At 39.1% G+C, this 26,485-nt stretch overlaps 1 protein-coding gene across 5 annotated transcripts in view; it reads left to right on the top strand.

Moving 5' to 3' along the window:
* Window positions 1–26,485, top strand: part of LOC120371899 (connector enhancer of kinase suppressor of ras 2-like) — a 581,536-nt gene that overhangs the window by 199,436 nt on the left and 355,615 nt on the right. For 4 of the 5 annotated variants that reach the window (XM_039488337.1, XM_039488338.1, XM_039488339.1 and 1 more), the window contains one exon: window positions 23,996–24,159. In XM_039488337.1, the coding sequence (XP_039344271.1) occupies window positions 23,996–24,159 (164 nt within the window). Of the gene's footprint in view, window positions 1–21,771; window positions 21,856–23,995; window positions 24,160–26,485 lie in introns of those variants that run through there. The other variant, XM_039488336.1, reaches the window with a different exon arrangement.

Here is a 26,485-nt window from a genome sequence, read left to right as displayed (position 1 = left end):
GCTGTGGGATCTTTTATTTATTACTATTATTATTATTATTATTATTATTTTATTAATTTATTGTATTTTACAATGTGTATGGTCATTAGTGACATGACCATTGGCCTATGGCTGTATGCATTATATCCACCATATTTCACTGAAATCAGTGGAACTGCATCATCTGTAAGCAGGCATCACATGGCTAATCCTACCAAAATGTTAGCAAAATTATAGACAAGTAATTATTATAAATAAAGTTTCAGGCAGTCTAAAAGGACCAAATTCTGGCTATTTGTGCATCTGTGGTACAGATACTACAACAGCTTCCTAATAGCCTCTGAAGCTGTATAAGCAAATCTAAGGAATTGTGCGTTTGGGGGCAAAGAATATATGAACTGTGTGGATTCCTGTTGCCTCTCCTTGTTGAGGAGAGTCTCACAATTTCTGGCCTACTTGGGCAGTAGGGTTGACATCTCGGTGCCCTAACGTGAGCTCCTAGATACAGTGGTGAATGGTAGAATATAAGGATGGATACCTTGTCTAGAGCAGAAGGGCAAAATCTCACTCCCTTTTGATAAGAACATAGAGTGGGTTTTACTCTCCTTCTGACTTTTCGGGGGGTTTGTAGGAATTGTCAGGAAAGTCAACACAAAGATTAGTAGTTAGTGGCATCAAAGCATTTATAGTGATGTTGCTTTTTGATCCCTCTGTCAGCTGTTCCTATTATCATACAGCAGAATTTGCCAACTATTGGATTGTTCACCTGCTAATAGAAAACATGAGCTGTTTCAGGTTTGTTTTGCCCCAATGATGACTGGTGTTGCAATAGTAAATCCTGCTCAGCATAAGCAATGCAGGTTCCGATGTCTGTAAGTTCTTGGCTGAGGTGCCAGTGGGCTGAATCCACCATCTGTGGCATTATGACTGAACCCCTCAGCAACTGAATCCCATCTAAATTTAACACTGAGCCTCAGTGCAACAGCATCATGAATACTCAGAAAAATCTGTTAAATGACTGCCCACTTTCCAGTCATGGAAAGTGGGCATGGTGCCATTTTTCTTGGAATTGAAATATGGACAGAAGACTTGCATCTCACCTATACTTCATTGCATATTTGTGGGAAGGCTGATGCGGAATCACTTGTAAGTGGCCTGATTCTTGGAAGGCACCAAACTGCAATTTCTTGAGTCAGGTCTCGACACAGTCAAGCACAACCTTCTCTTGGAATTGTGAGGTAGAGAGACAGGCTGAGGCCAAGAGAGGAGAAGCAACCATCAGACCTATCTTATGTCTTTAAAAAAGGCTTCAATGTATACTTTCAAGTCTGTTTTAACAAAAACAGCCATGGCATTTTTCAGTTTTTTGGGGGAAGGGGTAGGGAAAGGAGAGGGTGGCGGTTTTTTTTTATAAACCAGTCATCTTTCAACTTCTAAAATAACTCTTGTCTCCCCAGGATGTGTAAAGTACTTCCCACCTCCTATACCGAATGCGTTCTCCCACTCCTTGTCTAACAGGCAGCTGAGAAGAGTGAATAGACCAATATGGATCTTCTGGCTTCCAGTTCTGAAATGGAGCTATCATTTGGGAGCAGACCCAAGGCCCATTGTGCCATATAACACTCTCCCCCACCACCTGGGTTTTGGAGTGATGGGAGGGAAATGATATGCCTTAGCCTTCCTAATTCTTCCTCCCACCCAAATATGACTTTTTAAAAAATACTTAGGTACTTCTCTCACCTGAGGCAGTAATGCAGTGACTAATGCCATCTCCTTGGCCCCAGGAAGGTGAAAGAGGGAATCAAGGTCTGTGGTGATCAGCTCAGAGAGGAGGAGCAGAAAGCCCATTTACATGAGCTCCCCATTGTCAAGGAGATCCATACACTTCTCCTCTTCTCAGGAACCAGGTTCAACCACCCTCAGAACTGGTCAGCTTTGTTTACATTATCATGTGGGGAACCAGTTCCGTTTATAACAGTGTAAACAGGGCCCATGATTTTCTTTAGTGAGCCTATATTTTGTGTTGGACCTGAATCAAAACAGTGGATTAAAAATGCCCATAAATTCTGGAGAAATCTGGATCCAGGCTATTTCAATTCAATTCACATTTCTGATTTTTTTTTAAATTTTTTGAAAGATTTCAATATCTACTTTCTAAGAAAAGTGTTTGGAGTGTAATCTTAAAATGCCACCTGGGTAAGTAGAAGTGAAAATGGAATAGAGCAGTGCCCAATGTGGCTCTCGAAGAGAGAGAGCAGTGTGTGTTGTGAGTCAGGCGCAGCATGAGGATACAAGTGCTTGCCTCACTGTTGGCAGAAACCTTGCCCCTTTAAAATAAATATCATAATGACACAGAATCAGGGCCAAAGCAGTCTCAACTCTGCCACAGTATCTCCTGGAACTTGAAAGCACATAATCAAGTAAATGGGAGCTATATACGTGCTTGCTTTTAAAATCATCTAGCATTGCTGGCTCATGCCTCAGACACACTTGTTTCAAATATGGCTGCAGGCTGCTGTTATATCTCTATCAAAGAGAAAACAAATGTGGCTTCTGAAAGGTTTAAAAACCTTTATTATTACCAAGGGCAAGTGCAGCCCCTTCTGTATTTCATCACTTGTATGGAAAATGCAGCTGGTACAACAGTAGCAGCACCGCTAACAAAACTACAGATTAAGATTGCTGTGAAACGTGACTCAGCAAAGGGTATGGATTTGTATCTGAAAATGTGATGCACCCTGTACGTGTGACATTTTTCTTCCAGAACCAGCTTTAAGATCGGCTCTAGTTTCTGGCAAACTTTCTGGAAATGCTATTCATTAATCTCATGATACATCATGGCCTGACAATTCAGAATACCTGTAGCTTCTTCCTCTTGTTATTTTGATTTTAAAAAAGGTAGGACTTCATTCACTTCAGTCTTCATTTTTTCACTTATATAATGCCAGGTAAATCGCATACCTATTAACAAGTGACAGGAAATTGTACAAAGTTGTTTCTTACACAATTTAAAATTGACATTTGTATATATCAGACTGTTGAAAGCAAATGCTAGATTGTAGGTGGGGTTGGTTACACCACCCCAACAGGTTCCATTATAATCCTGTTTTCAATTGCTTATGAGTTTGCCAAACATGGCCAGAACAGGGCACTGGAACTGAGAATAGGGAGCTTGTGTTTCTTACACTTCCAATGATGCCTCTGCTGGGCATGGATAGTATGGATGAGGAAGCTAATTCAAATGCAGAGAAGATAAGAGCTGGACCAGAGGCTGGAAGGGAGTGGAAGAAGTAGACTGGGACAAGGAGCCTGGGGGTGGGACTAGAGTTGGCAGGGGGTGGGAGACTGGGAAATAGGCAGCAAAGATTGGAGCTGGCAATGCAAGAGATTAGGACCCTGTGGGTGAGAGGGAGGAGGAGACCGAGCACCTGAGGAACTAGGATCCAGAGGGAGAACTGAGACTGGCTGGGCAAAGAGACTGGGACAAGAAGCTGGGTGGGGAGGACACTGAGATTGGACAAGGAGGCTGGGGAGGGCAGTGAGTCTGGTTGTCAGTGGGGATGAGGAACATGTGGTGGAAACAGAGGGCTGGGAAGAGGGGAAAGAGATCAGATTAAGGGCCAGAGGGGCAACTGGGATTGGCTGGGCAAGGAGACTGAGAATGTCGGGGAGACTTGGACTTTCTGTGGTGGGACTAGGACTGGAATGAGAAACCAGACTTGTTTTCAAAGAGGACTAATGCACAAAAAGCAGAAGTCTGAAAGATGAAGTTTAGTATGGACATAATCCTCACTGAAGATTTGTGACCTTTCTTTGTTTGAGAAAAACTTATCTGATTTGATGAATCTTATAACCATTTAATATTATAGCTTGAATACTCATTCAGTATTTTTTATTGTTGGGAGGTAAGTACTTAAAGATAGGCACAATGGACCTTATCCAAGGCTCACTGGAAGTCTTTCCATTTACTTCAATAGACTATACATCAGGCCAAATGTTCATGCACTTAATAAAAATGCATTTAAAAAAAGTCTTTTCTAACCTACTACATTCTAGCCAAATGCCAGCCAATTTATCTCTTCTTGTTCCTCCGGTTATCTATTTTTTAGGGGGGAAAAATGAACTGAAAACTATTCTAAAGTCTTAAATCAGTTTAAGATTGATCTAAAGTTGTAAATATAAACTGGGGTAAAAAACCATTATAAACTAAAAAAGGTGTAAACATTCAATTGTTCCCTAGTACACTTTCCTGAAACGTATTTTACTGAAAATATCTTTTGACTGGAAAACAATTTTCACTTTATGTAATTGTCACCCATTGGACACTGCTGCCAGATATTATTAGGCACTGATCATGTTTAAGATTAGTTGCAAGAACAAAATGAAAATTAAGATAAAATCAGAAATATATGCTGAAATCCCCCACTAACCAGATGATAGACTGCTTTCAGTGAAGAAATTAAAATATGTTTAAATTTAGTTTTTCCCTCCTTGAAACCTACTAGTACTTCCTGGATTGCTAAAAACATTACAGAATTCACCATTCTGTGATAACATTGCTACAATCGTCCTATGTTACATTGCCCCATGACTTGTATTGGTCTGATAAGCTACATTAAAAGGGGTATTCAGTACCTATTTGGGGGTTAAACATATAATCAAATTGTGGTCCCCCTGAATCAATGGACGTTTTTCCATTGACTCTGATAGCAATAGGGCTAGTCCCTTATTCTGAAAACACCAGCATGTCAGTAGTCCCACAGAAGTGCCTAAGTGTTTGCACAATTGGATCCTTAATTTTTAATGTAGCGTTACATTTCACCTTAAAATTAAAACAAACGAACAATCAAAAAAGTCCTTTTTATGGTTGCGAAACATCCTTTTCACTGCTCACCTAGACTCTTCCTGAGCATGCTTCTGACTTCTGTCATGTCTTGGTAGATTCGTGGTGCTGCATGATCTTAAGATATATATTCAGAATAAAGTGAAGATTTATAAAAACACCCTGTTTTAGAATAAACACAACAATGCAATCATTCTGTCTGTTTCCATGTTATAGAGGCTGGTTTACTTTAAACTGTAATGACAAAAAGTGTGGTGATTTAACAAATATAGATACTATATTTAATGTTCCATTGAACAATTGGGTATTTCACTGCAGTAGAAAGGCGGCATTGCTTTAATATCTAGGTGATGTGGTATTTTAGTAAAATAGAGCGCATGGTTGTCTGGACATTTGTGTTCTGCAAATTGTGTTTATTATTGATGCTCTCTGTCCTCCCACTGCCGCATTTTGCTTGGATGCTGTAACTGGACTTAGATATTTCCTGGCATCAGTGCTAACTTGGGTAAACCAGAAGCTGTAAATACAGTTCCACTGAGCAGCTTCCCCTCTCTTTAAGCACAGACACTGAATGCAGGTATTTTAATAACAGAATGTTTCATTTTATAGGCAGTTTTCTGTCAGCAAAATCACCTCCAGTGGGAATTCCTGTTCCTTAAATGTCATACTTTTACTTAGGACTTTGTTTTTTAGAGTTGATTCCCCCCCACCCCCTCTTACTTCTCAGTCCATCTCCATTGGTGTCCTACCAGACAACCTAAGGGTTTATTGTCTACAAGAGAACACTCAGGAAAACTAATCCAAATTAGTTAAAGGTGTGAATTTAAAGTGGATTAGTTAAATCACATTAAACCCCTGTGGATATTTTTATTCAGAATTGAAGTGGCCTTAATTTGATTTTGCTTAACATTAAAATAAATCTAATTTAAGGCAACTATAATTCTGATTAGGAGCATCCACACAGGGGTTTAATGTGGTTTAACTAATCCACTTTAAATTCACACCTTCAGTTAATTTTCCTGTGTCCCTATGTAGACAACACAATTTCTTTTGTTATGAATTTGCTTTTCCTCTAAGGATTTGAAGATTTATTCCATTCATCTCCTTTGTTTAATGCCAGCAGGAAAGGCTGCTTAACAAAAGAAAGTATTCATTTTAGTTGTTTAATTCCATTTTCAAAGTTCTCTGTATTGCCATCCTCATTAACATTTTTACTTGTTATTCCTGCAATCTGTTCTGCTCTCTGTTTCCACCCATGTTTCTCACCTGTCATCTCCTATGCATGTGCCTGGTTCATACCTATTTTCATGCTTCCCAATAGCTTTAGAACATGCTTCCTGTTAACCTATGCAAAGTGCCTTCCTCTTCTGCTTTTAAAAATTCCTTATAAAATCTCTATTTAAAGTGTTCCCACTGAAATACCTATTCTGCGATTGTTCTGTTTGGTTTTATTATACTCCATATGCTGTTAGACTGCAAGGTCTTCAGAGCAGGGGCTTATGTTTGGCACATTTCATCTATTGTACAGTGTACAGTCAAGTTACTAAATGTATTATTTACTGGGCCAGGATATCCCTCTCTCTTTCATTGGAGCATATCAGCTTCATTATAGCTAATCTCAGCCTCTGGTTTGCCTCCTGGGCGCAGACAAACTATACTGATTTGCTAGACACTGGGTAGAATTTTCAAAGCACCTAATTGATTCAGGAGAGTGAGTCCTATTTTCAAAAGTCAGATGAAAGTAAAAGGGCCTTAGGCATCTAAGTACCTAAGTCACTTTTGAAAATGGCAATCTGGTTCCTAAATCACTTAGGCATTTTTTGAAAAATTTCCTCTGTGTCAAAATGTCTATTCTGTAAACCTAACATCTTGCTCAGACCAGTCTGAGTTATTGCCATCACATTACATTCCACACTTCCCTCTGAGACCCTGTCTGGCTTTGCTTCCACCATCTGTTTAAGGTCTTCCCCTACAGAAGCTTATAAAAAAGTAGTTTTTGGAATTTTTTTTTCAGTATCTCCATCTTAAGGAACTGTATGTGACGTAAGAACTGTACATAGGTCTGGTTTATACATAAAACTTAGGTTGACTTAGCTATATCACTTAGGGCTGTTAAAAAAAATCACATTCTTTGCAACATGGGTAGATTGATCTAACCCCTAGTGTAGAGAACTAGCTACTGCCTCTCAAGGAGGTGGATTTACTACAGTGATGGAAAAAACCCTTATGTTACTGTAGTGTCTACACCACAGCAATATAGCTACAGTGGTGCAGCTTTGCTGCTGTGGTGCTTGTAGTGTAGACATGCCCTCAGATGGAATAAAGAACCCAAAGAATCAAAGGTGTTACCACAACCTTGTAACTGTCCAACATGAAACAGCTTTAAACAAGGTTTCAGGTTTAGTATGCAGAGACCTCAGCCTGCTTAGTACCATGGCAAATGCATGATAAAACCTTTTATTAAAGATACAGAAAAAAATACAAATATTTTAAATGTAAGGTATTGGCTAAGGCTTTCATTTTAACATCCCTTGTTCTCTTTCCCATTAGCTAGAGAGTTTTTAGAAGGAAACCAGTGCATTTGACAGTTGTTCAGGTGGTAATAACTGTCCTTGCTGAATTTCATTGAGATGGGCTGGAGCTACTGCTGTTGCTGTTCAAGTCCAGTCCCATTTCCTAGACAGCAAAACAAGACAAACCCATACAAAGTGGGGAGAAAGAAAAGAATAGCAAAGATACATGCTACATTTCCTGTCTCTCATATTGACTCTTACTTGCAGTCTCACTGCTGGAAAAATAAAGGCATAGCCACCTGGTTTTATCACTGCAAGACCTGGTAAACTTGTACCAGCATCTGGTCAGAGGTTACAGCAGTGTTGCAAAATATACAGTCTTTGCTGGCTACGCCAGACTTTTATTTAGACCCGTGGTTCTCCAACTCGTTCTGCTGCTAGTGCAGGGAAAGCTCCTGGCGGGCCGGGCTGGTTTGTGTACCTGCTGAGTCCACAGGTTCGGCTGATCGCGGCGGCCGTGGTTCGCTGCTCCAGGCCAGTGGGAGCTGCTGGAAGCAGCGCGGGACGAGGGATGTACTGGCCGCTGCTTCCAGCAGCTCCCACTGGCCTGGAGCAGCAAACCACAGCCACTGGGAGCCGCGATTGGCTGAACCTGTGGACGTGGCAGGTACACAGACTGGCCCGACCCGCCAGGGGCTTTCCTTGCACAAGCGGCAGAAAAAGTTTGGGAACCACTGATTTAGAGAGAAGGCAAAAGGAGAGGGATAGGAAAGAGAGAGAAATAAAGTGGGAAAGGAAAAGAACAAAAGTGTGTATGTGTCTGTCTGTCCGTCTTTCTCATATCCCAGGTTGTGGGTGGGATTTAGCTGGAGCCAGTGAAGTGGCAATGTCCCCTGGGTCCCTCTCTTTGGCCTGGCTGGGTCAGGACATGTCTAAGATTAAGATGAACGTCTGGGGTCACAGGAGATGGGTGTGACAGTCAGGGACAGGGCCAAGTTCTCTCCCAGTCCTCTGATGCCCCAGAAACTGCTCAGACCTACTTTTTTAGAGTTCAGGCTGCACTTTTATTCTAAACCCTTCCACCCATGCCAGTACAATGCTACACCACAGTCTTAAATCCCTATATCTTTCAGCCCTTCCAGTTCTAGGAAGCTCTTTCATCTTCCTCTGGCCTCCTCTTCCTCATAACAAATATTTCCTTCCTGACTTCTACCAGGTTGTTCAGCTGAGGGCTCATCAGTTGCTTACCTTCCCCAGCCTCTCCTTCTGATTAGCTAATTATTCAACCAGTCATCACAGGGGGAACTGAGGTGACAGAGATCAGGGTGCTGTAAGATCTCAGTACTCTGTCACACAGCTGTAATGGTAAAACTCGCTGCAGCGGTTGTTGGCAGACATCTTTGTCTGTTGCTAATTTTCCCCAAAAGATTTTGCTTTATATCTATATATCTATATATAAAACCTTTCGGTCTTTTTTGCTGCTTTTCCCATCAACACTTATTGTGTTAAGTTATTGTGACACTTTCTCACAGCTGAGGCCCAATTATCGTAGCAGGCCTTTCTTTTGAAATAGCTCTCTTCCTGCTCACTTGTGTGTGGCTCAGGCAAGCACCATTGCCTGAGCTGGAACTAACTATCTTTTTTTTTTCTTTTCTTTTTCTTTTCCTGTGACACTCATCCACCTGTCGGACAACGTCTCATACTCACAATTAGTAGTGAACATGCCTGAGCTAGAATTATTTTTCCTCAGATTCCACTTCTTTGAGTCAAGGACACAGTGCAGCCCAAGTGCAAGGGAGAGAGAGAACTTTTTTTTTTTGTGCAGTTAAAATAGAGAGGAAGACAGTGCAGCAGATTTCAGCACATGGTAGTATATCTCATTATGGGCATTAGTCCAATCTTTCAGATGACATGTGCAAAGTTAAACCATTTTATGCCCTTCACTGGTTTTAAACTGCTGCTAAGAAATATACAAGCCTATTACAGACTGGAGCCACGGTGTGAAACAACAGAACTTCAGAGTACAAGGAGTCAGGAATTGCATGTGTGGGTTTCTTAACTATGTCCCTGACTCCCTGTGTGACCTTAGGATAATAATTTGATTGTTTACCCACATACAAAATAGGAGGTGTTGAGAGTTTTAATAAAATAATGTTCAGAAAGTTCAAGGATCATTGCATGAAAGCACTATAGGGCCGAATACAGCAGTCAATGAGCATACAAAACACCTGTTTGCTTCCACTTGGCTCCCTTTGGACCAAATTATATAATTATAGTCTCAATCTACACTGTGTAAGCCTATCATTATTATTTTATTATTCTCAGCACTGCCTCCCCAGTAATTCACAATTACTTGGAGGAACTAGTGATTACCACAATAATAAAGCACTAGTTTACTGATAGCTGAATTAATTTTTCTAAAACGCTATACTCAGAGAAATTCATATCAATACAAGATAGAAAAAAATGGAACTCAAACTCCAATCCCTAGGTGAATGGTTAAAGCAGAGAGCCACCCAAATGAAATTCTTTTTTGTATGCTTACTGCATGCTGTCATGTTATGAGACAGCCTGGTCCTTTGACAGTGAATTTCTGTATTCTTCCATTGTCAGCTGCCATACTGTTTGCACCATTAAGTAAATGTCTTCCAAACCGTGCCCCAGGGAGCTATTACAGAGCAGTATGAGTCATAAAAACAGCAGATTTTGCTTTTCTGTCGTAGAGTGTACCTGGCATAAAGGCACATTTAGTGCAACCAGCTATACTATTTCCTTATCATGCCATGTCACATTTGTTCAGTATTTCCTAGAACAGAGCAAGTAGTGTGTGCAAAAAACAACACTCCCCCCTCCACCTTTTTGTGACCATTGATTTAATATTTTTAAATAAAGTTGCTTAAATTGCGTTCACCTCACTTTTGTTTTCAGCACCTATTTTAGTGACCTTGTTTCCTGGCAGGCTTGTCTGCAAAAAGAATAAGTTTTAAGCAAATATTCTACTATTAGCTGAAAGCATATTTGGGATTTACAATTTTAAGTATTCAGATAAGAAATCTAGTTATAAGTAATCCAATCAGGGAACAGAAATATCATGTGACCTATGTTTTCAGTTAAAAATGTTCGAATTTTGAATATTTAATGTTCAGTGCAATATTTGCAGTGAATAGTTTGTGAGCAATCCACAGGCTGAAATATGTTCACATAAAACATTGATCAGATATTTTAGAAGAAGGAACAAAATAAATGAAAAATATTATTTGTTTGCAGACATTTCAAGAACAGAAAAAAAAAGCTTATTTGTTACTAATAATTTGTTGTGAACAGTTTACTAACTGTATTGGTATAGTGCACAAACCCTTCCCCACTTTCCACAAACATGAAAGAACAAATATTGTAAGTCTTGTTGTGCATGCCACGTATAAAATCTGATGTTGCCTATAATAAACTTTTGTTGAATTTGAATGACAGATTTCATCCAAAGCTTTGTTCAGGAATTACTGTTATTACTATTCACTAGTAGCAGTTACTAGCACTCCTGAACCTAAAGTCATGGTAAGATTTTTACACAAGATTTCTGGTTTCCGACTTTACATACCTGTAATTTAAAAATAGATTTTAAATAGTAGATTCATAGATTCCAATGCCAGAAAGGACCATTGTGATTATCTAGTCTGAATTTCTTGATAATGCAGGCCATAGAATTTCCGCAAAATAATTACTAGATCATAGCTTTTACAAAAACATCTAATTTGATTTAGAAATGGACAGTGATGGCGAATCTATCATCACCATTAGTAAATTTTTCCAATGGTTAATTACTCTCATCGTTTAAAAAAATTATGCCTTGTTTCCGATCTGAATTTGTCTAGCTTCAACTTCTAGACATTGGATGATGATATACCTTTCTCTGGTAGATTGAAGAGCCCATTATTAAAAATGTTTTCCCCATGATACTTGTAGACTGTAATCAAGTCACCTTTTACCCTTCTCTTTGCTAAGCTAAATAGATTGAGCTCTTTGAGTTTTTTGTCTCGAGCCTCTTTGGTGTTTCGTGTAGCATATGGTAAAGGAATCGATCAGCATCTTTCTTAGGAAAATAGTGGAAGGTTTATCTCCTTTCTATGAACCTATAACTCCAAGGAAACCCATAAATGTAACCAGAAGGATTAAGTTTTTGCAGCTGAAACTGTAGGTTTGATTATTCCTCTACATAGAATTTTTTAGTGATAACTGAAATTTATTCTAAGCAGTTGGTTCTGGCTATCACAAATTAAGAATAAAATGTGAGTAGATGTTAAAGCAGTGTCCTGGGAGACATATTCCCCATCTGTAAAATGGGAATAATGATACGTACCTATCTCATAGAAGTGTTGGTAAGCTTAATTGACTATTATAAACTGGTTAGGGGTCCTCAGATGCAAGGCACTATATAACTTATACATTATTTGTATCAGTGATAATAAATACAATTAACTACACTCACTTTTCACTGTTCTTTTTTTCTTTGTCTGCTTGCATTAAAGACAGGAGGTCCCCAAGGAGAGAAAAACAAATCCTACCCATCTTAAACCTCTGTTCCCATGGTGCACATTTTTGCTCTTTGTGGAGCAATGTTAAGGTTGCATAATACTTTCAGTATAAATCAGTCTTCTGATGCCCATTATTTTGATACGCTTTAATTGTTTATGCTGAAATTATCCATGCTTCTTACCTACCTCAGGTGCATTTTTTATTTTTAAATTTGAGCACAAGATAATGAAGCCATTTCTATGATGAAGTTAATGGAGAAACAGGTGGCTCTGTCAATGTTTTAGCAGGTCTAGGCCCTGATTCAGCAAAGTATTTAGGCGTGTTTCTCCTAATTTTAAGCACATCGATAGTCCATTTGAACTGAATGGGACTACTCATGTATTAAAGTTATACTTGAGTGTAAGTACTTTGCTGATTCAGGGCCCTTGTGACTTCCAGGTATGGAGCAGAACTTGCAGTTGGCAATGGAGATATTGTTAGGGTCAGGAAGGTGCCTTTCACTGTTTCCACGTAAATCCAACCAGCTCATTTATAAACCACAGGCCACCTCAACTTCTAGCATTTCCTAACTTTGAGAGCAACTGAATATTCTCTTAAACTAGTTTTCTGTATGGAATATTATTTATATCCACAATGAAAAAACAAAATATAACTTTGCCTGCCTCCTTGTTCTTCCCCTACTCACACACTTTCTTTTAGTAATGGAGCAAAGTAGCAAGAGATGCCAGTTCAGCAGTAATATCACACTGAATTTATTTTCCCTCTAAAACCACCAATTTAATGAGCATAATATCACACATAAGAGATCTTAAAAAGAAATGTAATTACAAAAATCTAAAATAGGAAGTATTTACAGAAAATACATCACATTTTCAAATAATATGAAAGATAGCATATTACTTCCTTAAAATAGCCTTACATAACATACCATCATAGCCCATTTTAATGTTTTTTTTTCATTGTTATACTGAAAGAAACTACCTCTCCTTTCCAACTCTCTCATTTCCTTACATTTCCTCCTTGTGGTCTTCAGGGCTGAGAACGCAGGTCAGCAAGCAGGATTATACACAGAGAAAAAAATGTGAAAATATGTGGGGTTTGCCATCAAACAAATTAATTTGCTCATTACACTTAGTTTTCTCTTACAGCTTACTCCACAGGAGGCAAAATCACTGCCCTGTATGATCAAACAAATGGTTTGCTGTGTTGCTGAGCTTATGGAAAAAAATCACTTTTTCATGATGTACAACATAAACCTGCAATAAGACTGCTTTTATGATAGACTAAATCAATAATGTTCTATATTCTGAGTCCATCATCTTTTCTTCTATATAGCTGTCAGCTGAATAATCATCCTTCTAAAATAGCTTTGATGAAAGCTACCATCTGATTGGCTAAGTTTCTCATCCATTTACATGTGTACACACACACACACACACACACACACACACACACACACACACTATAATTTTGTGTTCATTATTTGATTAATGACAACTAACCATCGTAGCTGAACTTTCAAAAATTGATGATCAGTCTATACAGATTTTTTTTTAAATAATTACATTTCAATAATTAATTCAAAGAAACTGTGATATACTGGCACACGTTTAGGAGGCAGCTAAATTTGTCAAATATATTATGTCGTTTATTATATGCTTAAATCTTGTGTCACCACAGACAAATCCATAACAACTTGTCCTGCCTGGTATTCTTGTTAAAAATTTCACAAGACCAATAATGGAATGTGCAAATGCAGTTCCCTCAGGATAGGCTTCAGCCCTACTGGTGTGGTGGTATTGCCAGCAGCCAGTATCTATATTATCCATGGTGTGTGGATAAATAAAGAAGGTCAATCACCTGGGCTGTCTCTCAATCTCTTTTCACCAGTATTAAGTTTGACCTGAAGTTTTAAAAATTCATGTATATTTGGAAAAGTTCAATACGTTTAAATTACTTAACACTTATGTTTACTGTTAACGTTAAAGAAGATTTTAAAAAAAGACTCCGACTCTCAGATGTGCCCCTTTGTAACTGCTCTTGTTTGGGAGGGAAAATTTAAAACTGATTTTAGTCTTTCGGTATTTGAATTTTGGGCTTGCCCTCATTTGGTATTTTATTTAGCTCTTTGAGGTAAGTTTAAATATCTGGCTGCCATTGTCCAATTTTCTGAGAAAAATCCATCAATAACTGTCAGGTCTCTTCCTTATATAAACATTATGAAATTGTAGGGCCTCTTCCTCTCTCACTGGTTCCCTTTACTGACGCGGACATCACTACCATTCTGAGTCCTGACCTAACTCAAGAAAGGAGCAACAAACTAGACCTAGGAATAGGGCTGCACCTCACACACGCACTACGAAGGAGAAGATAGATGAGGGCTCTGCTCCTAGAGCATATTCCTGGCCATCTTCCCCCCTACCCTCTCCCGGTTCCATCAAAATGGGGTGTGGGGGGGTCATTGGTGAAATTCTATTCTTAAGCAATATAGGTACAAAGGTGTGTTTCAAGTTTAGTATTTTTTATTCTAAAAAAATACTAAAAATGTGTTGTCTAGAGAAACAAGACATGGTAGCCCAAATCTGAATAACTCTCTCAATGTCAATTTAGGAACATGACTCCCACTATTTTAGTCACATGGGGGTCTTTTCCATGGGGACACTGTGTTTAAAAAAATAGTTGTTAACTATGACTACTCAGTTAAATAAAGGAAAAGACAATATTAAATAAAGCAAAACACAAACTAGCGATAATGGTTACCACAGTCACAATCTCTTCTGGATGCTTCCCCGAGGACAGCTTTTAACACAGATTGCACGTCTGAGAGTGGGACTGCCTCTGGTGGGGGACTCTTCTCTTGGTAAGGTTAAGACCAAAGGCTCAGATCCACCAAAGGACTTAGGCACCTACAGTGGGAATTAGATGCCCAAGTCCAAAATTTAGGCACCACTGATGGTTTTGGACCCCCAGTTAAACTGCTAGCTTACTCTGGAGGTTCCTAAAATCTCTCAGTGCCTACATTTCCCCAGATGAAGTCCCATAGGTGCCTAAATTTATGCCTCTGGGAATTAACTCTGCTGCTTCAATTTAAGCATCTGGGAGCCTATCTCATGCCCAACCCCAATGTGATCCTTAGATCAGGTAAAGATAGGCATTTCCCCGCCTATTTTACCTGCAGGGCCCAATCCGATAAGCATACTCAAAGCATGCCTAATTTCACACAAAATGGTGAGGGTGTGAGTGTGGCAGGGGAGTGGAGATGGCCTCCCTTAAACCTTTAGCCCAGTGGTTATGGAACTCCTCCTCAGCCTTACAAGGCCTAAGTCCCTCTGTGGGGGTTTTGGCCAAAGTGGACTGAATAATAGTTAATCCTGTTTCAGTGCATCACAGATACTAAAACAGTTTATAGATGGGCAAAAGAAGAGCTGAGCCCAGGCTGGGAAGGTGTCCGGCCTGTGAAAGAAATACTGGAGTTTTAAGCTGCAAGCAAGAGCAGCTTGCCTTGAAGAAACTCTGCAATCTGCCTAAAACAACATTTAGGGTGAGAAATTACTGCTTATAACCAGTTTCTTTAGTGTTAAGTTTAACTTGCGTGTTTGTTTCAGTTGATGGGTAATCTGCTTTGATCTGTTTGCTAACACTTATAATCATGTAAAATCTATCTTTTGTAGTTAATAAACTTGTTTTTGTAGTCTCTGAAACCAGTTTGTGGAATTCATAACTGTGGGGGGGAAGCTGTGCATATCTTCCTCCCCATGGAGGGAGGGAGCAAATTTTATGAGCTTATGCTGTACAGTTCTCTGTGCAGTGCAAAACAATACAATTTTGGGTTTACACTCCAGAGCGGGTGTGCACTTGAGTGCTGGGCAATTCCATAGCTGAGACTTCACATGCAGAGCTGATCTCAGTGTCTGTGTCTTTCTGCAACTGGGTATGTCCCTAGCTGTGTGTGTGCTGGAGGAGGCTTGAAGGGCGGGTTCAGCAGATCAGTTTAAGGGAGCCCAGGCTGGTGGAACAGGCGAGCTCAGTGGTACCCCAGTACATCAGGTAGCACCCCAGAAGGAGGGAACCCATCAAACCCATTGTACAATTTTCTCCATCCCATAATGCCATCAGTATCTCATAATTTTCATGCCTTTTTTAAAAATTGCGCACTGTCTGCCATCTCTGACAGAAGCATGGAGCTCGCACAGCTCTGCACTATTGTCATGAACATTGCAAACATGGGATGAACCATCTTCTGGTGTTTGCAGAGCCACAACAATGGGGGGGACATGATGATTCCTTCAAGGATAGGGTTGCTGAGGGACCTAGTGAAAAACAACTCAGGGTTGTTGGTGACAATCAGGAAGCAGCTGCAGAAGGTGGAATGCCACTTTGGGGCCCAAAAATCAAGTACTGACTGGTGGGATTGCATCATAATGGAGGTTGGATGATGAGCAGTGGCTGCAGAACCTTTGGATGCGAAAGGCCACATTCCTGGATCTGTGTGCCGAGCTCACGCCAGCCCTCCAGCTCATGGACACCAGAATGAGAGCTGGATTGATAGCTGAGAGATCAGTGGTGATCACACAGTGAAAGCTTGCAACACCAGGTTGCTAATGTCAGTGGGAAATGACTTCGGAGTTGAAAAATCCACAGTGGGGGCTGTTGTCATGCAAGTGTTTAGGGCCATTAATGGGGAGTGGTTAGACTGCTTTGGAGTCTCAAAGAAGATCCTGGCTTCAGGCATAGCTGGACCTTCCTGCACTCCACTGCATGTCCCTCCTTCTCACTGTTCATGGCAGGGGTCTCCTTCTTGGGTTGCACTGAGGTATCTGCAGTGGTCTTCAGGGTGCTGGTGGGGTCTCCACCAGCACACATATCACTGTAAAAGTAGCAGGTCTGCACTTGGTATCAGATCAACTGTTGGCTCCCCTGCCTCAGTTCCTTCACTTTCACACTCTGCTGCTGTTGATTGATGCCTGTCATATCCCTTCCCCTGCATCCCCTGGGCAATCTTTTCATAGATGACCCTGCTCCTATGAATGGTCCATAGCCATGCCGGGGCAGCCTCTTATCCCCACAGGCTCAGGAGATCCAACATCTCCTGTCTACTCCAGGTAGGAGAATGTCTAAAGCTTGTAGTCAGCATGGTTGGTTGGGCAGTTGCACACAACAAGGGAGAGTTGCTAAATGTGCTCGCCAAGCTAGGCAATCAGGAAAAGGCATCAGAAAAACACAAGAGGGGAGCTCTTCCGGGCTATATGACCCTGGGCAGTGGAGTTCAGAATTGTGACCAGAGCAGTCATTGTCAGGTACTGTTGGACAGCTAGCTATCGGAGGACTGTTAGGGTCAATTCAGGACATGCAGTTGCACTGTGTTGACCATAGTACATCAACCATGGCTTAGCACTGTTCGGGGAGGTGGTGTTACTGTGCCACTGCAGCAGGGTGCTTATATGGGTACGAGACAAATTTTACTGTAGACACATGAACAAATAAAGTGATGCAAAGCAAAATGCATTGACCTAACTTGGTGGAGTAGATCAGACCAAATTTTCAGAGCATTTTTAAGGATGGGGTTTTAACTTTTTCTTCTCTTCAGTCCATTTTCTGAGACATCCCTTCAGTTTCATCAGGGTTTAATAGCAGCTGAAATTCTGCGTCCAGTAAGTCTAAGCATTCTTATATCATATATAAAGATTTTCCAACATTCAAAATAGTCTTTTTAGGTTTAAAATCTCTAAGAACTATTTAACTTTAAAGAATCCTCAGAAGTTTGTTTGTTTGTTTTATTTTTAACTGTTCTTGGAGAGGTGATTCTTGTCTTTCTGTGTTTAGTAAGGAAACTGCTTATGTATTGCCAGATAACTAATTCATTCCCCTATTAAATGTCAATAATTTTATACACAAATGGCTTCTGGTGTTGGTAACCAATCTAGCAAGGTTATTGGATTCCATGTTAGTACATAAAGCATCTTTTCATTTATATAGCAATGATATTAGGAAGTTAATATATTAGAAGCTTTGCATTTGGATAACATTTGTAAATATACATCTCAAAAGAAGTTGGTGTGACCTTTTAAACACTTAGGGAATAAACAAAGGCTTTTTCCAAAATATTTCTCATTTATATGTATTTTTGTTAAATTAAGATTTTAGAATATTTATAAAAAATTACTTTCAATAGGGAATTATTTTAGCACCTTTTGAGTATGTTTACCAAAGACTCTTTTCTTGCAAAAGGGGGGCAAAACCCCCCATTTTTACAACATAGTTTTATTACTTCTGATAACATCTCTATGTTCCTCTTTGTCCTAAACAGAACATCCTTACATTTTTTTAAAGTCAGGACTTCTTTCTAAAACATAAATATTTTGTGAAGTCTTACACCCGACTAGTGTGTCTTCAGTTTTAATAAGGCAATCATGTTGGTTGCCTGCTCTTTGAGCAACTGGTTTTCGTATTTATAATCTACAGTTTATAACATTTACAACTTGCAGTTCATATCCATTATGTATCCAAAGCACAGTTACAATAACTAATATTTATAGACGCCTTTCAAAACAGCATAAAAGAAAATAATATATAAAGTTAAAGCAAAGTAGAAGTTACAAACTGCATTTCAGAGCCTGCTAAACATTCTTTGGGGTAATAAATATAGTGTTATCTCCCTTTGACACTTGAAGTCTGTACCTAGATGACAAAGAAGCACATTTCCTAGCAGTTCCTTTAAATTAGCCTGAACATTTTTTTTAATAGCAAACATGTTATCCTGTAAGCATACTGTATATGAAAATACTTGTATCTAATTCAGTGAAGGTGCAAGTAAGTTTGTAATGACCTAACATTATCAGAATAAATTATAATTTTATGTAATAACCATTTTGGCACCAATACTGAGGTTTTCCAAATAGCAAATTTTCATTATTTCATGAATTTTGGACATCAGATCTCCATACTATTTTCAGCCTTTGATTATGAACTCTGGCTACACATGTACAGACAATATAGCTGCCACAGGGGATTAAACTGGAGGCTTTTTAGCATCAAAATATATTTTTTTATCTAAGATCTGAAAGACGGTCGATTCTTGACTACTTTGGTTTTGCACTTCAAAAATAGTACGTTTGTTTCTAACATTCCTGTTTCCTCACTCTGTAGTGTGAATAGACTCAATCATATACAATTAAAATAATGTGACCATAACAGCGTCCCAAGGCCAGAGGGCAAGGGGCTCCCTCGTATCTGGCAGTGAATTTCAGGTGTCTTGAGCAGTGTACACCAATTCTTTGGTTTTATGATCTGTATTTAAAATGTGCCCCGTAGTATATCATTGGAAAACTAATGACACACTGGTGATTAGTATCATTGTGAAATATATGTATTAATACTATTTGTGGAGTTATAGATGTTCTCTTATAATGTTTTAAAGTATGTATTTGAAGAAGATAACAGATCTACCCAGCACTTGAATACAAATGAAGCAGGTTTGACAAGTGACAATGGAATTGCAGTTTACATAGATGGTAAACAGAGCCATGAAAGCTCACAAGGTAGCTACAGAGTCAGCATGTCCAGATCACAAAGGAATGAGTATTTGCTTGTCTGACCAGCCTGGTCAACAGGCAGAGACAATGAAGGCATTAATACATGCACGGTAAACAAAGCCACCAAGAGAGCAAGTGGGGAAGGATGGCAACTTAACAATCTCCACTGGAGATGGAGATGGCACCCCCAGGAAGCCTTCCTCTTGCAGCAGGCTCAATGAATTTTGAGAGAGATGCTTTTCAAAAACTAAAGAGGCCAGAGCTCTTGAGGTCACAGAACAATGGGTCCTTCAGCCAAGGGAGATTGAAGTCTCTGGACATTGATTATAAGCAAGAAACCCGCTTAGGCAAAGACTGTAATTGGCTGAAATTAAATTTTATTCTTAAAAGCATATTCCTACTTTGGTTTGTTTGTAACACTTTCTGACCTTTATTCCTTCTGCTTGGTATCACTTAACCTATAACTTCTGTTTAATAAACTTGTTTTACTTCTTACTATAAATCAATCCACTGCTTTGATTAGAATGACGTGGTAGTTAACTCCAGTGAGGTGGTAAGCTGTTGATGTATTGTTACTTTAAAGGAAACAGCAAAGTTAATAATTTCTCTAAGTGTACCAGGAAAGGGCTGGATGCTTTAGGGTAGATGGTTTGGGGGAAATATGGGACTGGGAGTGTGTTTGGGGTCACTCCTGCATAAGGTAACTGGGTGATAGACTAGAATGAGTCTGTTGTGTTGTAGGTCTGAGCACTGAATCAGACCTGCAAAGCATACACATGCTCAGGGGACTGCATGCTTGTTTACTGGCTGTTGGTGTCCAGGCTGTGAGCCACAGGAGCAGAACATTTAAGGCACCCAAGGTTATAGGGCAGGAGATGTCACAACCCGTCATTAGTCTAGATTGCACCTCAGAATGTGACAAATAGACATAGAATCATAGGAGATTAGGGTTGGAAGAGACCTCAGGTGGTCATCTAGTCCAACCCCCTGCTCAAAGCAGGACCAAACCCAACTAAATCATGTTGCTTTGAAGATTACTTTTAGTGCAAGTTGTTGTCTCTTATCGGTAATTCAGTAAATATAAGGATATTGAGAAGTGTCTGCAGGTTGTCTTGGTTTGGATTAGGGTTTTTGATTTTAGGAAGAGCAGTAGCTCTTTCTTTTATTTATGGAAGACTCTCCAGGTATAAGATTAACATATAAGCCATACTGCTGTTTTGCACCCGTGGGTCGGATTAATTCTGCAATTGCCTGCATGCATGTATAGATTTCTGGCCTGATTTTTTTTGTAATTAATTTAGAAGGCCTGATGTATAATCAGTCTTGCATGTTGACTTTGCAGATTCCTTTTGCTATAATATGTCTGGATGAGGTCACATTTTTATTCGCTAATAAAATAGTACACTGTGATCTGGTATGATACTGTATGTGAAACCACTGTATGTTGGGAAACAATGGATAACATGAGCTGTTTTTGCTGAAAGGAGATATGGAGATCTAGATTTAAACTTCAGATTTCTACTAATATTTTCAATAGAAGATCCCTCTAGATGATAACTTTGTTTGTAAATTCTGACCAAATGGTGATGTGATTTCAGGGGAAATGACTCTTGGTCATTTCAACTTACCCTGATATTTGGTCATGTGTTGGTATTATATCACACCTTGCAATAATGTTTTATGCTAATAAGTATTATCTATTAAGATACATGTGGTGCATGGTAAAAATCTGGAACTATGAACTATAGTTTACTACATTTAATTAGAGCTATTATTTGAAAGGGGTTTACTGATTCATAGACTAATGGACAGTAATCAATTGCTAGAAGCATTCTAGGAGGTTCATAAAGAACTGTATTAATCATTCTATTCAGCACGCCTGTCCTGCCGCAGTGGAATGCGTGTCTCTGGTTATCATTGCCAAACTGCATCTTCTGATTTCTAAAATAAAACTACTTGCTTAAAAGATTAGTCTGTTGTTTATGGAAAAAAAGTGGCGTCTAAAAAAATGATACCCAAAAGCGTAGTAGTTATAGTTTTGCATCCCTTTACATGATACATCATGGAACTGAAGCCACCTGTAACTTCTTTATTTCTTTTATATTGTGTTAGTGAGAGAGTTCAAAGCATTTCTACAATGACAGATAATGACTCAGATTTGTTACTTTGCTTTTTCAGCCACTATTGATGTATGTTATTTTCTCACCTTCATATGGTCCTCCTGGATTTTTGTCGGTGTTTTCCTCTTCTACTTAGTTCACCCATGCTGGTAACACCATGCTTCTGTGGATTCTATGGGACCTGGAGGGTAATGCAGAGAGATACTTTGTCTTAGATGCCTAGGACCTGCTGGTTTTTTTTGTATTGACAGGTTTGATGGGTTTTGACCCTGCCTGTTCCATTGTAGGAGGAAGGCATGAGAAGCAAACATCCTCTCAACTTACTGGAGAGATCTATGGTAAACTCTTCTTGTTGAAATTGTTTTGTGGACTTTGGCAAAAAAATAAAAATAAAAGATTTGTCTAACATGGGGGCAATTTAGGCCAATGTCAGTGTACCGTTCCATCTGGCCGTATTCTAAGTCCAGTCCTTGAGGCAACTCTGATACTTGAACTTTCACTAGATGAGAAATAGGTCTGATTTATATTCTGAACATTTTACATATGCACAACAGCTGTCTTGGCCTCAAATTTAAAGCACGGGTTGCTGTGAAACCGTTTTTGGAGGATTGAGAGGTATTTATGCTCAGATTCAGTTATTCATTTCTTGCTGGTCTAGGCTTTAGAATACCATGGCTACTACTAAATCCATTACTCTTGCTAGATGAACTCTGAATTTAGAATGGAAACATAATTCTAGGCACGTATATTTTCTTAAGTATTTGTGTAATTAAAGAATCTAGGTCTTTGGCAGAGACCTTAACATTTAAGTGTTGCTACTGGAGTTCTGGTAAATGAGTCTGTTGAACTTTAAAGCATTTCTGAACACAGCAGATAGTGACACTGTTATATAGGCTGAGTATGCATGATGGGGTTCTTCCTGATACTGTCTCAGGAACAGAAAGATGATTCAAACTATTAGAGAGCATTAGAAACTATTAGAGAGCCTTAGAAAAGAGGTCCCAGGAAGGAGATGCCTCTGATTTGGCTTAGCCTTTGGATAGCCTGTTAGGTCTCTAAAGCCTACCTTCAGACAGCATTTCCTCCAAATGTTAAATGTTTTCTTTAATAGCATTATCATACTTGAAAATTATACTTCTGGGAGTAATGTAATAGAACTGGCAAATACTGTTTTTGAATACTGTGATATTATTATTGGTTTCCATTAGAATTTAAATTGTTGATTTTCATCCATGTACCCCAAGTGCCTTCGGGTGAGACTGACTCTCCCTGTTGATACTGAGGGCTTTTGGCTGGGCTGTGGTATAAAACAAAGGCAAAGTATGGTACAAACTAGCAAGTTATGGAATCCTTTGGATGGTTTATGGAATCAACCAATATGGTTAGTAACCATCTCATCTGCAGTGCTGCAAGCAAAGCATCAAGCTTGCGCTGCTGTCTCGCTGCTTCTGTGATCTGCACATATAGTACACGAGTGTGGTGAGAGTCACAAGCGGCAAACAGCTCCAATGATGCCATGCTATGCCATCTGCCAGGGCAATCCAAAAAAAAAAAAATGATGCTTGTCTGGTCTGCCTTGCCCTTTCCCAGAAGACTGACGGCGACATGACCACACCACAGAACCAAATGATTTTGCCCATCAGGCACTGGGATCTCATCCTGACCTGGAAGGGGGGGGGGGAGGCGGGAGGGCGGGGGGGGGATATAGGGAATAGCTACCCACAGTGCACCAGCTCAGAAATCGAACGACGCCACCCCACACCGCACACCACACACCACCGAATTTTGTTGTGGTGTGTGCGCACTCGATTTTATAAAATCTGTTTTACAAAACCGGTTTATGCAAATTCGGAATAGTCCCGTAGTGTAGACGTACCCTGAGACAGAAACAGTCAGCAGCGGCATTGAGCTGGAGCTCTGTTGGTTCATAAGAGAAAGATGTTTTGGCAAGGTGTCCTCCGTAAAGGGCCCTCAGTTTTGGAAATGCTTTTCCATCATCTGGAAAAGAAATAATAGTTCGACCTTCAGGGCATGCTACATTCCCCATCTGCTTACTAAGACACAAAGGTCCTATAAAAATGACGTTTAATGGAGGAAAAAAATAATTTCTGAGCTTAATTTTTTATTTGGTCATTTTCTCGTTTGCAAGATAGGAGTAGCTGCTGGTTTTGCTTTTGATTTGATTGTAATTTTAATTTTGGGTTAAGGTGCTTATAGCCCACGATGGATATTTTTCAATTATATCTAAATCAAAATAAAAATGGTGGAAGTATTACTGGCTGAAAAACCATATTGGCATCTAGTATTCACCATGCTATAGGGTCAACCAATCACCTTAGATTTATAAAGCACTTTCATCCTTAAAAATATGAAAACTGTAGTGTTTCTCAGGACCAAAGAGAATTTGTACATTGACTGAATTACAGATTTGACATTCTTGGCCATCATTCTCTGAACATGCTTATTTTTTTTAACTAGGCCTTGATGACTGCCTCCAGCAATACATTAAAAATTTTGAAAGGGAAAAAATCAATGGAGAACAGCTGTTGCACATCACTCATCAAGAACTTGAAGAACTGGGAGTCACTCGCATTGGACACCAAGAATTGATCTTAGAAGCAGTTGATCTGCTCTGTGCATTGGTAAGTAGGCTGCTTTTTGGGGACATTCATTTTAATAATATAGGTTTATGCATCTCCTAGCCAGAGCTAAGATAATGAAGACTGCATGAAATATAGCACCTTTACCAATTCCTGCCTTACTTAAATATTGTTCCTTATTGCTTCAAAATAGGATGTGTTTGCAGACGCTTCTGTAAGTACAAATGAATTAACCATTTTCCTTCTGAAAACATTAATATTATTTTTAGTCTTTTTCCATAGATTGTCTTTGTCGTCTCCTTTAGCTTCTTGAGTGCTGTATTCATATGCCGTGCATGATCAGCACTGGCATCCTTATGGCCCAATGATTGTATACCATATGCCCTCACATTCCACTGAACTTTACCATAGTGCAGTAAACCGTATAGTTCCTGCATGTGCAAGGCATGCCAGCACTCAAGGAGTTAATACAGAAATTGTGGAAGCAGTGTTAATTAGACTGGAAGATGATTTTAAAATTAATTTTAAACCATTTTTGCAAAATCACAATAGACTTTTACCCTAAACATTAAATACTGACACCATGTGATCAGTTTGCTAGCCAAAAAGAAAGCAACTTATTTTCTGGCTGGTGAAAAGTTACTGAGTTACATATGCCCTGTTCAAGTTGTCTGGGTGCCAATAATGTACTGTACTTTTTTTCTCTTAAAATGCCTCCTACCAGTTGATAAAATTAAATATGATGGCACCAATCTTAAAAAAAAAAACAACCACCACCATAACCAAATGTTGTCTGAAGTTCTCCAGGTAAGGCTCAGAGGCAGAGGAACTTGGATACAAGAGATAGTAAATTATGTAAAAAAAGAGGGATGTTTTGTGATGAATGAATAGTCTGGGGCCATTTTTTTTTTTTTAGCACGTACGTGTATACACAGAAACAAACAACTTTTTTTTTTTTAAGTGTCACTTGGGTACTTATCAAGGCTGGATGTGGTGGTGTAAAGCTGGAGAAAGGTATGCCAGTGCAAGAATTTTTCAATATGTATAGCAATACAAGACTAGTACTACACTCCATGATTCTTGATTCTGATGCAGCACACTAAATAAAATATTAAAATATTTCATTCATCAAAGGAAAAAAAATTTAAAAATAAATTTGCAGTTTTAATTCCACTAATAATAAAAAATAATACCACATTTTTTTTTTTAAATATTGGTGTTTTTTCTAACATAGAATACAAAGTACAGTGCTCACTTTATATTATTTGTATTACAAATACTTGTACTTTAAAAAAGAAACAAAAGAAATAGTATTTTTCAGTTCACCTCATAATACTGTAGTGCAATCACTTTATCATGAAAGTGCAACTTACAAATGTACAATTTTTTTTTACATAACTGCACTGAAAGAAAAGTAAAACTTTAGAGCCTACAAGTCTACTCAGTCCTACTTCTTGTTCAGCCAATCACTAAGTTCATTTACATTTACAGGACACAGAAAGTATTAGAATTTTTCCATGTTGTTTCCATCTTAGATCTCATTTCAAGGGATAAACATAAGTGATTGATTGAATGCCTAAGTGCATGTGATTACAATCTAGTTGAATTATGCGTGGTGAGGTTCTATGGCCTCTGTTATGCAGAAGGTAAGATTAGATATTTGCAAGTTGAAATACTGGAGTGAAAAAAAAAAAAATTAACGAACATACAGAATTTTGCTTTGATTATGGTCGTAATCCTTTTAATTAACTTTTTTTTGTGAACATTTTGGGAAGTTAAGGTTTGTATGTAAAGTTTAATCGCAAAATAAAACTTTAGGGACAGGATCATCTTGCTAACTGGAAAGGCAGCAGGTGTTTTTGGAAGTAGAGGGGTTGTTTGAGAAGGAGATGATGGGAGGAGGAAGTAGCAGCCAGGGACTTTGGTATTGCACAATGCTCTCTTGTCATCCTTTTTTTTTTTCTGAATTTTGTATGTAAGGAAGAAGAAAAAATGGAAACTTCATCAAAAGCTCCAGAGGGCGATGGCCTGGAGCAACTTTGTCCTCACTTAATCAAAACGGCAGAACGTCTCTGTTTTAAGCACTGCAGTAAGAGCTCTGTAGAGTTTCAGGTCAGAGGGATGAGAGTATTGAGCTGGGCAGCTTCTACTGTATTCTACAGTATATTTTAGGAAATCCATGCTACATTCAGGAGATTTTCCACTGGAAGTTATGATTGCTCATCACAGCATTAACGGCATATGCTCAGCTGATATCCTCCTTGGAGATGGAGTAGGTACAAAGACTCCTTGAAGATTGCCGAGATTATGACAGTAGTGCTCTTGTGTGAGCCATGTTGCCAGTAGGAAGAGGGAAGCCCCCTGGTGG

The sequence above is a fragment of the Mauremys reevesii genome, linkage group 9, assembly GCF_016161935.1.
Source record: "Mauremys reevesii isolate NIE-2019 linkage group 9, ASM1616193v1, whole genome shotgun sequence".
Classification (NCBI taxonomy): Eukaryota; Metazoa; Chordata; order Testudines; family Geoemydidae; genus Mauremys; species Mauremys reevesii.
Note: the sequence above shows the minus strand (reverse complement) of the source record. Positions and strands in the feature narration are given on the sequence as shown.